This window comes from Nannospalax galili, unplaced genomic scaffold (assembly GCF_000622305.1).
Source record: "Nannospalax galili isolate Female #2095 unplaced genomic scaffold, S.galili_v1.0 scaffold25, whole genome shotgun sequence".
Lineage (NCBI taxonomy): Eukaryota > Metazoa > Chordata > Mammalia > Rodentia > Spalacidae > Nannospalax > Nannospalax galili.
The window spans coordinates 5527365-5541415 of NW_008355642.1; the positions used below are offsets into that span (position 1 = coordinate 5527365).

Genomic DNA, 14051 nt, shown 5'->3' on the forward strand with positions numbered 1-14051 from the left:
GTACTGGCTGCTCTTACAGAGGACCTGGAAATAGTTCCCAGTACCCACATGATAGCTACCAACCATCCTTAACCCAGTTTAGGTGATTCATTGCCCTCTTCTGGCCTCTAACAGTGTTATATGCACAGATGCACTTACATACACACAGGTAAAACACTCATACACATAACAGTGAAAAATAAATAAAATTAAAAGTCCAAAGCCATTCAAATAACTTTCCTGTCTACCACAGAATAAACTTACATAAATTAGAGAATTCACAAATATGTGAAAATAAAACAGGATCTTAACTAATGGGTCGAAAAAGAAATCATAAGAGAAATCGGAAAATATCTTGAGGTGAATACAAATGCAAGTAAAATATAAAACCTATGGAATATGATGAGGCAGTGGCGATGCTGATAGTAAAAATGTTCTCAGATCAGTAACTTAAATATACTGTGAAGAACTAGAAAAAGAAAACTAAATACTTTAGAGCTTTTGTGCATATGTTTATACTGACAGTGTTGGGTGTCTTCCTCAATTACTCTTTATTTTATCTAGTATTTTGGTCTTTTGAGACAGGGTCTCCTGGTAGCCCCAGCTTTCCTAGAATGTACTATGTAGACCAGGTTGACCTAGAAATCACAGAGATCCTCCTACCTCTGCCTCCCACAGTTACCTCCCAAATGCTGGGATTAAAGATACGTACCACCATGCTGGCCATATTTTTCATATCTATCTGTCTATCTATCATCTTATTTAGTGTTTGTGTGTGGGTAGGCATAGTTCAGAGGCAAACTCTGAGGAGTCATTCTGTCCTTCCACCATGTGGGTCCTGGGGTTCAAAGTTTTCCTCTTAGGTTTGGGAAACAGCTTTGCCCACTGAGCCATCTCACTGGTCCTCTACCCTTTTTTTTGAGACAGGTTCTCTCATTGGCCTGGAACTCACCAAGTAAGCTAAGCTGGGCAGTTAGCTCACAAGCCCCAAGGATCCTCCTGTCTTTGCTTGGATTACAAGTGCCTGCCATCTCACCTAGCTTTTTTCCTTTAACATGTGTCCTAGGAATCAAAACCTGGTCCTCATGCTTGTATATCAAGTACTTTGCCAATTGTGGTACCTCCCCAGCCAAAACATTCTTTATATAGGCTGAACAATAAAAAAACAAGATACAAATGACTAGATCAGAAATGAAAGTGTGATTCATTACAGCAATAAAAATTTTATATTGGACTACTATAAGCAATTATATGCCAGTAAATCAGATAATAGAATAGACATTGCTTAGGAAGAAAGAAATTGCTTACATTTACCCAAGAACACATAGAAATTCTCAGAAGACCTGTAGTAAGCAAAGAGATTGAAGTACTATTCAAAATCCTCCCAAAAAAGTGAAGTGCAGCAACAGATAGCTGCACCTGTGAATTCTATGAAACATTAAAAGCAGAATTGGACTGGAGAGCGAGCTCAGTGAGAGGCCTTGGGCTCAGTATCCACTACTGGGGAAAAATGAATAACCACAATTCCTTCTCTAAATGGTTATAAAACAAGATGAATACTTCTTTACCCTTTCTACAAAGCCATTATTACTGATAGCAAAGCCTGATAAAGACACTTGAAAAGAAAATTACATGCCAATATCCCATAATAGTGTTTCCTAATACAGATGCAGAATTATGAAAAATTATCAAGAAACAATCTTATTGAAAAGATTATACACCCTGACCAAGTGGTATTTCTCTGAGAAATGTTAAAGAGTTTTTCAACATAAGAAAATAAATACATCTCCCTTATTCAAGAATGGATAATGACATCTCTAATAATGTAGAAAAAAGGCGTTCAACAAAATCCAACACCCACTCATGATGAAAAGCACTTATCGAACTAGGAATTGAGGGGGAATTGCTTGAGATGATAATATTAATTTAAATAAAAAACAAGAAAAACCCCTTAATGGGGAAGTATGAAAGACTTCTCTTTCATCTATGGCTGTACCTCCCTGAACCTGCCTAATCTCAGCTAAATGATTTTCCCCTATGATCCTGCATGAGATAAGGATGTTCACTTTCCCCATTGTTATTTGACATTGTACTGGAAGTTGTATCCAGCATTCAGACAAGAAAGCACATGAGAAAGAAAGAAACGGAGCCAGGGAGGGACGGAAGGAGAGAAGAAAGGAGGGAGGGAGGGAGGAAGGGAGGGAGAGGGAAAGGGGGAGGGAGGGAGGGAGGGGGAGAGAGAGAGAGCTGGTGACATGGCTCAGCAGGTAAAGGTGCTTGCTGTAAGCCTGACAATCTGAGTTTGATTGGGGGGATCTACATGGTGGGAGGATGAACCAGTTCCGACAGGTTGTCCTCTGACCTCCATATGTGAGCTGTAGCATACATGTACACCCTTCCCCTCCTAAATAAAATAAATTTAATGAAAAAAATTTAAATATTAAAAACATAAATAACATAAGGAGGGAAAGAACAGATGGGCACACCCAAATTGGAAAGAAATAACAAAAGTACTTTTATTTTTCCCAAAGATATTTTAATTGGCTAAGACTTGTTTTGTGGTCAAAATATAGCACATCTTGGTGAATGTTCCATGTGTACTTGAAATGAGAGTGTATTCTCCTGTTTTTAGGTCCAGTGTTCCACAAACATCACTCAGATCAAATTGGTTGGTTAATATCTTTTACATCCACTTTAAAAATTTTCTTTCTACTTTTTCCTATTTACATTTTGAAAGGATACCAGTACTCAAATGCATTATGGGTTATCTTACTGTTCAGTTACCGACTTTGTTTAATTTATTTTGAAGTTTTGTTTTTTGGTGATTCACATAGAATGTTTAGATCTTTTCGAAGAAAAGTACATAGTGTAACATTCTTTGCTGCGTTATTGGAAATGTAACTAGCAACCACATAATATATTTTTATTATTTTTTGATCAAAGGGAGATTAAATATGAGGCAGTAACTTTCAGTGTATTCATATTCATTCCTGATATCTTACATCGTATTTTATTTAAATGTAAATTCTCATCAGGTATTGTAAATTTTCTGCCTGAAGAATTTTTAGTGTTTTTTTATTGTTTAGGTCAGGTGGTGATGTGTTTTCTTAGGTTTTCTTTGCCATTATTTTGACTTTATTTTTGAAAGTTATATTAACTGTATTCCAAATTGTAGTTTCACAGATTCTTTCCTCTTTAGTACTTTAATTTTTTATTTATTTTTATTTTATGTGTATGAGTACATTGCCTGCATGTACATAAGTGCACCTGTGTCATGTAATACATGTGAAGGTCAGAAGAAGGCATAGGATCCCCTGGAACTGGAGTTATGGATGGTTGTTAGCTGCCATATGGGTTCTGGGAACCAAACCCAGGTTCTCTGCAAGAGCAGCCAGGGCTCTTAATCACTGACCATTTCTCTAGACCGCCCCCACCCGCTTGATTTTAGTACTTTAAAATATTGGTCATGATTTTCATAAGGGCTGTAATGGTTTATTTTTGTATTTTTTAAATTAGCATACAATATATTAGATACTATGACATTTAAACAAAGTATATTTTAGTGATTCCCTCATCTCCCCCACCCCATTCCCCCTAACTCCTCTTTCTATCCTTCCCTCCAGCCTCTTTTCCTTCTATGTATGTCTCATTTATCCTTTTGCCCATTCTCCATCCTTCCTCGTCACCTCTTTCTACCCTCCCTTGGTCTCCATTCTAGTTCTGTGGCTTACCCACAATTCTCTCTTTCTCTCTCCCCCCCCTCTCTCGGCTAAGATCACCATATAAGAGAGACCATGCAATTTTTATCTTTCTGAGTTTGGCTCACCTAAAATAATAATATAATTTCCAGAAAATTGTGGGACACCTCATTGATCTGCCTGTCATTCTGATGCAGGAACCATGCTAATCTTCTCTACATCATTCCAATTTCAGTATATGTGTGCAGAAGTGAGCATGAATGAACTCATTTACACTTCAACCAGTAAATAAGGTATCATTTGAGATTATGTAGTTACTTGAGAGAAATTTGCTATCATGATTGTCTTTGATCTTCTATGAATATCATTTTTTCCTCTTTGTCTTTTTAAAAGGTTTCTTTCATCACAGTTTTCAGTGATATCTGCATATTTGTATATTTAATAATTCTTCTGTTTGTTAGATTTTTAAAACTTTTTTGATACATGGTCTCATTAGGCCAAGCTGGCTTTGAACTTCACATTGAACTTCTGTTCACGTACTTAAGTTCTCAGATTGTGCCACGGTACCCACTTGAGGATCTAACCCAGAGCTTCCTGTGTTCTAGGCAAACACTCTACCAACTCAGCTATATCCCCAGCCCTTCTTCTATTATTTTAAGAGGAGGATGCATTATGTACAATCCTATGACCCTATCTATGTCAATTACTCTTTTATAATATAGTAAGATCTTTTTTCTTTTTTGATGAATGTGGGGATTGAGCCAAGGACCTCATACATGCTAAATGAGTTCTCTTCCCCTGAGCTGCAACCCCACAGTAGATTATGATTTTTGGCATGACTTTTTGTTTAAAACATTACTTGAGAAGGCAGCACATGCAGTCATCTGACCTTGGATTCCTTCCTCAGGACCGGCAGAAAGAAAAATTATTTGATTTCCAGATATAAGAAAGTTTTCTTCTTTTGGGCATCTGAACCTTATAGCAACTTGGTAAAATATAACTTTAACAAAATTAAAACAATTTTATCCCTACTGGATTGATTATCCCCTCAAAAATTTAAACTATTATCAAATATTGTTCTTTTATGGTAAAGTATTTATTCCTTTAGATTCAATGAAGAATCTGTTCTTAGCCTGAGGGTTCTCCTGGTAGAGTGCTCCCTCACTTGGCATGCAGGAGGCCCTATGTTGGATGTCTAGAACTGTCAACGAAACAAAAGAAAATGAAAAAAAATCACAGAAACCCATTCTAAAAATGGAAAAGAACCCATAAATGTCTATTGACTTATTTAATTTTTGAGACCACATTATTAAATGGGTATGCATTTGTTATTTTTATCTTCTTGGTGGAAGGTCCATTCCTAATCTGTACATCCCGTATTGTCCTTCTTTTTATTTACTTGAACTGTTTGCCTTAAATTCCATTATATATCATATAGACATTGCTTTGGTACCTTTCGATTCTATTTTGTCATTCCTTTACTTTCAACTTTTCTATAGAATTTTGCTTATATCCTCTTACATGCAAAGAATAACTGGATTACTTTTAAAAAGATGAAATCTGACAGTTTAACCTGTTATATATATTGAAATTACTGATGTATTCAGAGTTATTTCAGCCGTGTTATTTTTTCTTATTCCTGGTTTTCCTGTTTTTCAATGCCTTGGCCAAATTTTCCTAATTTCCTTCTTTCTATGTGCTACCTCAGACATTATACATTCTATTTCTTTAGCATGTCCTTAAATTTTAACCTAAATGCTTAAAAAGACAAAGTTTTCAATTACTCAGTCTCTGCATATTTCTATAACAATGTCAAAAACAAATGAAATTTTGTCATTTGTTGAAACATGGATAGACTTGGAACACATATGTTAACTAAAATAAGCCAAGCATAGAAAGACAAATACTGTTACTCATATGAAATCAAAAAATTACTGATCATGTTGAGAGTGGAACAGTTGTTACCAGAGACTAGGCAAACTGTGGAGGAAAGAGGCTGAGTGTAGGCTAGGCAAACTGCGTGGGAATGAGGCTGAGTGCAGGCTAGGCAAACTGTGCAGGAATAAGGCTGAGTGCAGGGTAGGCAAACTGTGGGGGAATGAGGCTGAGTGAAGGCTAGGCAAACTGTGGGGGAATGAGGCTGAGTGGAGGCTAGGCAACATGGCTCAATGCTACACTTAATATAGGAAGAAAAATTTCTGGTGTTCTATGGCACAGAACAGTAAATGTAGTTAACAATACTGTATGATATATCTCAAAATAGCAGTCAGGACATTGAATGTACTGGAAGGGGAACTAGTTGGGAAGAGAAAGGGGATCAACAGGAATGGGAGGGGGCTAATACAGGGTAATGGAAAGTGGGTATGATCAAAACATATTATGTACATAAGAAAATATCATAATGAAACCCATTATAATGTATAATTAATATATACTAATAAAATAATAAAATAATAAAACTCCAGGCAATATACTAATCAATATGATTTAATAACTGCTTAATGTAGACTTGAACTGAAACATCACATTACACTTAATATGTACAACTATTACATGTCAATAGAAAACTACAATATTAGACTGTTGTAACTCCCACTTCCCACCCATTTTGGCTAATTATGTTAGTTTCGTTATTAAATCCCGTGATTATCTCTATCATTACAATTGTTATGACACCATCATTAATTTGAATGTACACATTTACATTCACCAACATTTTGCCAACTTCATTTCTTTCCCCCCCTTTTTTTGCAGCACTGAGAATTTAACTTTGGCCTTATGCATTCTACAGAATGTCCTACACATGTGTTACACTCCCAACCCTACCAACTCCCCTTCTTACCATTTCTTCTTAAATTGTGCTTTGGTTTCATTTCTCTTTTTTATAATTCGTTACTAGCTCATTTATTAAAACTCTTCCTATCTCTTCTTAGTCTCTACATATCTGAAAATATCTTTATTTTACCGTCGCTTTTGTTTGCTTAATTAGACATAGAATTATAGATCAGAAATGTCTTTTCAAATCTTTGAGCAACTTTTAAGACGCTACGCCACTATGTAAAAGTATCCATTATTGCCAATGAAAAACTTCTAGTTTTGTTAGATTTTCATCGTGGATCTTTTTTTTAAATCTTTTGTAGCTTTTGATATGTTTAAAGTATCTTTGATATCTTGTAGGCGCACTATGATTTGCCTAAATATACATTTCTCTTTATTCTGTCTAGAGTTCACTGTGATCCTTTAGTTTAATGACTGACATAAACCTTTAAATAAAAATACTTCAAATATTGCTTCTTTTTGGTAATCTTTGTTCTGTCTTCACACAGTTTCATTAGGAATCAATTGGACTTCTTCATCTTATCCACCATGTACCTGAACTTCTCTTGCACCTTCCTATACTTTTTGCAGATCTCTGGTATTATTTCCTCTATACTGATCTCCAAATGAATTAATGATTTCTTCACCTACATTCATTTGCTCTTCATTTCATCTTCCACTAAGTGTTTTTAATGTATATCGGCTCTTTTTTCATATTGATCTGTGGCAGGACTTCCAGTTCATATCCATTCCTTGAACTACCTAAGCATATATTTATTTTAAAGTCTTTTTTGTGATTTTTCTTCTGGGGATATAAGATTCTTCTATGTTACATCTTATCACAATCCTATGAAGTAGTTCCTTTCCTAAAAAACTCATAATTTTTTAACTATGAATTTATTTTCTGATGACATTATTTTCAATGGTAGTTGCAAGCACCCAGGTTATAAGAAGCCTCCCATTAAGAAAATTTCACGGGGCCGAAGAGATTGCTCAGCAGTTAAGAGCACTGGCTGCTCTTGCAGAGGACCCAGGTTCGATTCCCAGTACCCACATGGTGGTTAAGAGCTGTCTGTAACTCCAGTTCTAGGGGAATCCAACATCCTATTCTGACTTCTGAGGGCATCGCACTTTATGGGTTCACTTATATACAAGCAAGAAATACACTCATACACATAAAATAACAATAATAAATAAAAATTTAAAAAAAGAAAGCTTCACATCATTGTTTGTTAAGGCCTCTGGGTCTTGATCCCACTGATTATGAACCATATATCAAGTATACATTTCTTGGTCAATGCCCTCACAAATTGAGTCTTATGAAGTTTTACACACCTTCAAGATGTCATTTCTCTCAGGTGACCCAATGCTCAGGGCATACAAGAAGCTCTTTGACAATTTCCCACACTAAAACTTAATTTCCCTGGCTTTCTATAGCTTCCCAGGCATTATATTAGTCATTTTTCAGATGCAGGAGGCCTATGGTCTTAGCAGTCAGGTTTAGCCAACCTGCAGCCTGCAGGTAGCATCATGTAGCCAAGGACAGATATGAATTTAGGCTAACACAAAATCATAAACGTATTTAAAACATTCTGAGGGTTTTGTTTGTTGTAATTTGATTGTGCAGTTCTTGAGCTGTTTTAGTTTTCCTTTCTGTTGACTATTGAAATTAACTTACTATTATGCTCTGGTCCCTGGGAATCTTGCATTGATATTTTGAGCTTCATTATGTATTTAAATTCTAATGCTTTCTTCTCATTTTCCATGGTTTTGAAGAGTGAGCCATTCCAGTTGGTTTTGTGGCTTTCAGGCTGCAATTTAAACTAGAATCCAGCCTGTTTTCATTACTAGTCTAGCAGGATGCCTTTGAAATTCTTTCTTTCTCTAGTAGAAGAGCCAATCCTTTCTAAAATAATGATAATGGATAAGCTTACAACTGAATAAAAGGTTTCTTCTTAGAGGCAGGTGAAAATCTTTTTGAGTTTGAGGCCAGCCTGGTCTGTATAGTGAGTTCCAGGATAGCTGGGGCTATAGGGAGACCCTGTCCCCCCCCCAAAAAAAAACAAACAAAAAAGCTAAAAGGTTTCTTCTCAATAGTATGGGATAGGAGGGAATGTGAAAGTACCCGACACAGGAATGCTTAATTAGTGGTTGGTACTATCATAATTTAAATACAAGAAGTACTATACTTTTGGTAAGTAATTCAGAAGTGATGCCCTAAGCAGACACTTATATAAATATCCTTATGACACTTACAAACTGAATTAATAGGAATTTAACTGATTTATTGGATATTATATTTTGCAGAGAAACACAAAACCTAGAAATAATTATGTTTTCTCCTTAATATTTTGAACCTAGCATTCAGATAAAATCCATTTTCTGAGCAACTTTTTAAAATTTCAAGTTATTCTTAGTTTGGAAAATACATTTTTCCATATGAGTTCTGATCCATTTTGTAGAAATAACTTTTCTTTTTTTAATATTTTATTTATTATTTTTATTTTATGTGTATGAGTGTATCACCTGCATGTATGTGAGTGCACCTGTTTCGTGCAATGCTGCGGAGGTCAGAAGAAGGCTTCAAATCTCCCTGGAACTGGAGTTAAGGACGGTTCACAGCTACCATGTGGGTGCTGGGAATCGAACCCGTGTCCTCTGCAAGAGCAGTCAGTGCTCTTAACCGCTGAGCTGTCTCTCCAGCCCCTAGACATAACTTTTCTTTTACTAAAATGGTTTAAAACGCTCGTTGAAGTTTTGGTTAAATTATTCATTATTTAGAGAACAGTTTGTTTGCAATGTAACATGTAAAACTGAGGCATTATTAATCACCACAATAAATCTAACAAGCAAGGTTAGAAAATGCAGAGAGCATATTATTTACTTATTTAATTATTCATTTATTTACGTTAGTAATTGAACTCAGGGCTTTATACATGCTAGGCAAATACTCTACTACTGAATCATGCTCTTAACCTCTGAAAATGGGCATTATTTAAAGATTGATAGATTTTTTTTTTTAAGAATAGAGATGTTTAAAATACCCCTCAACTGGCTAGAGAGATGGCTCAGTGGGTAAAGCATTTGCATACAAATGCGCCGACCTGAGTTTAAATTTCCTGAACCTAAATAAATCTGGGTAGGGTACAATGCATCTGTAATCCCGGTGCTCCTACTGTTAGGTGGGGGGTGGAAATAGGAGAACCCCCTAAGGCCCATGAGTCAGATAGCCTGCTGTGCATGATGGCAACCATCAGAGACCCTATCTCAAAGAAAGTGGAATGTCAAGGTTGTCTTTCAACGTCCATGTGCCCTGGTACGTGTGGTTCCGCACTCACACATGGATGCACAGAAACATGCACACACATCTTATATACACACAAAACATTCAAAAATTTTGTATCATGTAACAATCAACTGAAATCACACTGAAGTACTTTGAAGATATTCACTGACATATTTAACAAGATATTATGGAACATAATGATAGTCCCACCTCTGTCTAGGTGGAGAATCAAAACAAAAATCACATCAAAAATAAGATGGAGGTGGAGGGCTAAAAAGTTTAATTCAAAGAAATAATCGCTTATAAGATCCGCTTAATCCAAACCATTCTAATGATACTGCCAGAACTAAATTAAATTATGAAATCACTTCAGAAATCATCCCTAAGTTCAAACCAATCAACACAATAGCAAAGATAGGATGCAAGACTTCCTGAGGTTTAGCTAGACTGTCTAAAAATTAAACTTACTTCACTCCCCTTCTGTTAACTAAGAAGCTCATATTTGAACATATGCTACTACCTAAGAAATGAGCTTACACATATTTTTATAGTTACTTTCACTCGTAATAATATCACATGAACCCATTTATTGTGACAGTCTGTACCCGATAAAGACATTGGACAGTAGGAAAAATTTTCAAAGGGAATATAAACACAAAAATGCCAATGAAAGTCACTTTTAAAATGGAGAAAAAATGCTTTCTTTTTGGACTCACACTGGTTATATTTTAAAAGTGTGTACAATAGCACCTCTACATGGACGCTTAGATGCATGTTGCAAAATGGGAGGCAATTTCTTTTCTTAATAAGGCAAATACTTTGTGGACTTTTGAAGAACTGTAATTTATAACAAATATTCAAATGTTTTAAAATGTCAGAAGATATTGTTGGGTAATATTCAAATAATATGAAATTTGAACTTCTCAGCAAGCTGGATGTACTATAAAGAATCATTTGGCAAAACTCCCTGCTTGAAGTTTGTTTTTTTTTTCAGAAATTGCTATTTCTTGGACTATCACTCACAGGATTAAGTCTAAGCATTCTATGCATAGAGACTTAAAAATATTTCTTTTAACTGAAAGATAATTTACTGTTAGCTGTAGATAAGATCACAAGCACACACTTATTATATGATGACAGTTATAAACAAGACTGATAAGATTGTGACCACGTCTCTTATATACACATCTTCTTGTTCCTGAAAGTATAAGCCTTAACCTTTATCTCTGCTTGTCACTGATTTTCAAAATTTTATTTATTTTTATTTTATGTGTATGAGTATTTTGCCTGCATATATGTAACTGAATCTGTGTTATACAATGACCGTGGAGGCCAGAAGAGGGCACAGGATCCCCTGAAACTAGAGTTATGGCCAGTTATAAGCTGCCATGTGGCTACTGAGAAAACAAATCCAGGTCCTTGAGAAGAGCAGCCAGTGCTCTTAACCATTGAGCCATCTCTCCAGCCCCTTGTCATTGTTTTGTTTTGTTTTGTTTTAAATTTGGGGTTAAAGTATTGCTCCAGCCAGTAGTATCTCTATGTTGATAATTAAGTTCCTTTTAAAACACATTTTATCATTTTAATACTTAGTAGTTGTTCAGATAGATTAATTACAAGAAAATTAATTCACATATAATTATATATTTATGGAGTGCAATAAGATATTTAAATACATGTATTCAATGTCTATGATGAGATCAGGCTAATGATAGATCTATCACCTCATAAATTTAGCATTTGTGTTAAGATCATTCAAAATCTCTTCTAGATATTGTGAAATACACAATTAAATCTCAACCACCGTTGCCCTATTGTGCTAGAAGAAATTCTTATTAACTTTACCCTGATACCTCATAAGCTTTCTGTCATCACCCACTACTATTCCTAGCCCTTAGTAGGCACTATTGTAGTTATTTGCACTTTTCAGATATTATCCAACAGTGACCTAAACTAATACAAAACACTATATTTTGTTAGTAGGAGAACTAAACAAGACTGCAAAATAAGATCAAATACTAATTGGCATGTAACTTCGTTCCACAAATTTTCATAAGAAATAACAACAGCAACATACCATTGAGGATACTTGGTATGTAGTTCATGTCCATGTTTTCAGAAGCATGTGGCTGAGGCACAGGGACCCTGCAAATGATAAAAATAAGATACCCACAAGTTGTCAAAAGAGACTCAGATGAAAATTCTAAATGAGTCAATTCATATTTATTTTAATTCAACAAATTCAATGTTTCTCCTTTCTTGACTTTTTTAGAGACAGGGTATCCCTGAAGCCCCAGCTGAACTGGAACTCACTGTGTAGACCAGGTTAGCCTGTATCTCACAGAGACCCCTTGCCTCTACCTCCGGATTTCTGGGATTAATGGCATGCCCCACCATGCCCAGCTTCAGTAAGTTTCCTAAAACAATGCATTAAAATATATAAAATTCATGCATAGTATAGATCAACACATTGCAATACATTTTGCATTTTATTTTTAGGAATGTTCCAGAAAACAGAACATTTAAGTTAAGTTCATCAATTGAAAATGGGAATAATTTCATTCTCTTATGGGAATTTACAAATCAATGCAATGACCTTCTTTTCTTCATTTAATAGTTCTGTTAAATAACTTTTCTTATTCAGCAACTTTGCTTTATAGCAAGCACTTTTTAGTTCCAAACCACTTCAGACCTTCTTTCTGCCTTAAGTAATTCTATGCCCTCTTTCCTTTGCCTGATTAAGTGTGGCCTTCAAATTTTATTTGTGTATTTATTTATTTGTTTATACAGGGTCTCACTTTAAACCTTGGATTGTCTGGTGCTTGCTATGTAGACCAGGTTGGCCTCAAATTCACAGAGATCTTCCTGCCTCTGCCTCCTGAGTGATGGGAATAAAGGTATGCACCACCATGCCTGGCTTAGTCTTCAAATTTTAGGTCAGTCATTATTTCCTGCAAGACGTCACCCTGGTTTTCAGTCAAGGCTACCTGCTCTTTGTATATGCTGAGGTATTACCACGAATGAGCTGAATACACACTGTTGTAGAATCCTGTCCTCTCTGCATGACATGGCCATTACCCTCTTGAACTCTCAGCAGCTTGGATTACTGGAGATCTGCACAAGATTGGTCTGACTGATGTTCCTTCATTGGAGAGAGGGAACTAAAGAGGTCCTAGCCCTCCCCCAAGAATCTATAAGCAGTTAACAGGTGCTGGGAGAGGGAGAGGTTTTTTAATACTTTATTTATTATTTTTATCTTATGTGTATGAGTGTATTGCCTGAATGTATGTGAGCGCACTCGTGTCGTACAATGCTGCAGAGGTCAGAAGAGGGTTTCAGATTCCCCTGGAACTGGAGTTAGGGATGGTTCGTAGCCACCATGTGGATGCTGGGAATCAAACCCGGGTCCTCTGCAAGAGCAGTCAGTGCTCTCAACCGCTGAGCCACCTCTCCAGCCCCAAGGGAGAGGTTTTTTTCTTAAGTGGTGTAGGTGCTCATAAGCTATCCACGTTGCAGGAAATGACCCCTTTCCTATGATCCTGTAAGTAATGTTAATGAAACTCATTGGTGCAACAAGTAGACTTGGACAGAACATTTCTTTGATCTGTTGTTGGTTTCCTACCTGGGGTGAATAACTGTTTGCCCATTTCCTCAAGAAAAGCTCACCCAACACTTGACACCATAATCTAGGGCACAAAAGAACAAAAAATGAGACTTGGAGGAGCAGTTCCAGTGTCTGATGTGAGTGATGAGACAGGCAATGGATGCTAAGCCACCTAAGGGTGGGGTAAGGGTAGTGGATTTGGCGGGGAGTAGAGGTGGGGGGGCAGAATCCTGGTAGGACTGTCTGCCCCCATGTGGTGTAGAACGACATGTCTTCTTGTCGTTAGCAGCTCCATTATCTTTGCTGTGGGCAGAAAGACATGCAACTAAAGGCTATTGTGTTTGAAGGCAGAATGTTCCTGGGGGAATTCCAGGGTGACTGTTTTTCTCTATGTTGTTTGAAATGGCAAGTCTCCTTGGAAAATGGGGTCCATCTTGTAAGTATGAAGACTGGGTTGATGGGTTGAATTGATGGATAGGAGAATATATTACAATCTCTGAAGGTAACATGTATAGGACAGGATCTTAAGCAGTCTGTAGCATCAGCTGTGTGGCAACATGTAACTGAGGCTGAGCTGTCTGTCCAGAAAGAATTTCCCTACATAAGGAATTACAACAAGATAAGAGACACACCAATGCTATCCTCTGCACTACATACTGAATTTGTAGTA

General features: G+C 36.4%; 1 protein-coding gene and 1 non-coding gene across 2 annotated transcripts in view; both read right to left on the reverse strand.

The window, feature by feature from the left end:
• The window catches only part of Radx (RPA1 related single stranded DNA binding protein, X-linked), a 64141-nt gene that overhangs the window by 19330 nt on the left and 30760 nt on the right, over positions 1-14051 (reverse strand). The window contains 1 exon segment of the mRNA XM_008852999.1: positions 11867-11922. Within this exon segment, the coding sequence (XP_008851221.1) occupies positions 11867-11922 (56 nt within the window).
• Positions 3830-3935, reverse strand: LOC115067668. Its single transcript, XR_003847039.1, has one exon. It is a non-coding gene; the product is annotated as a U6 spliceosomal RNA (small nuclear RNA).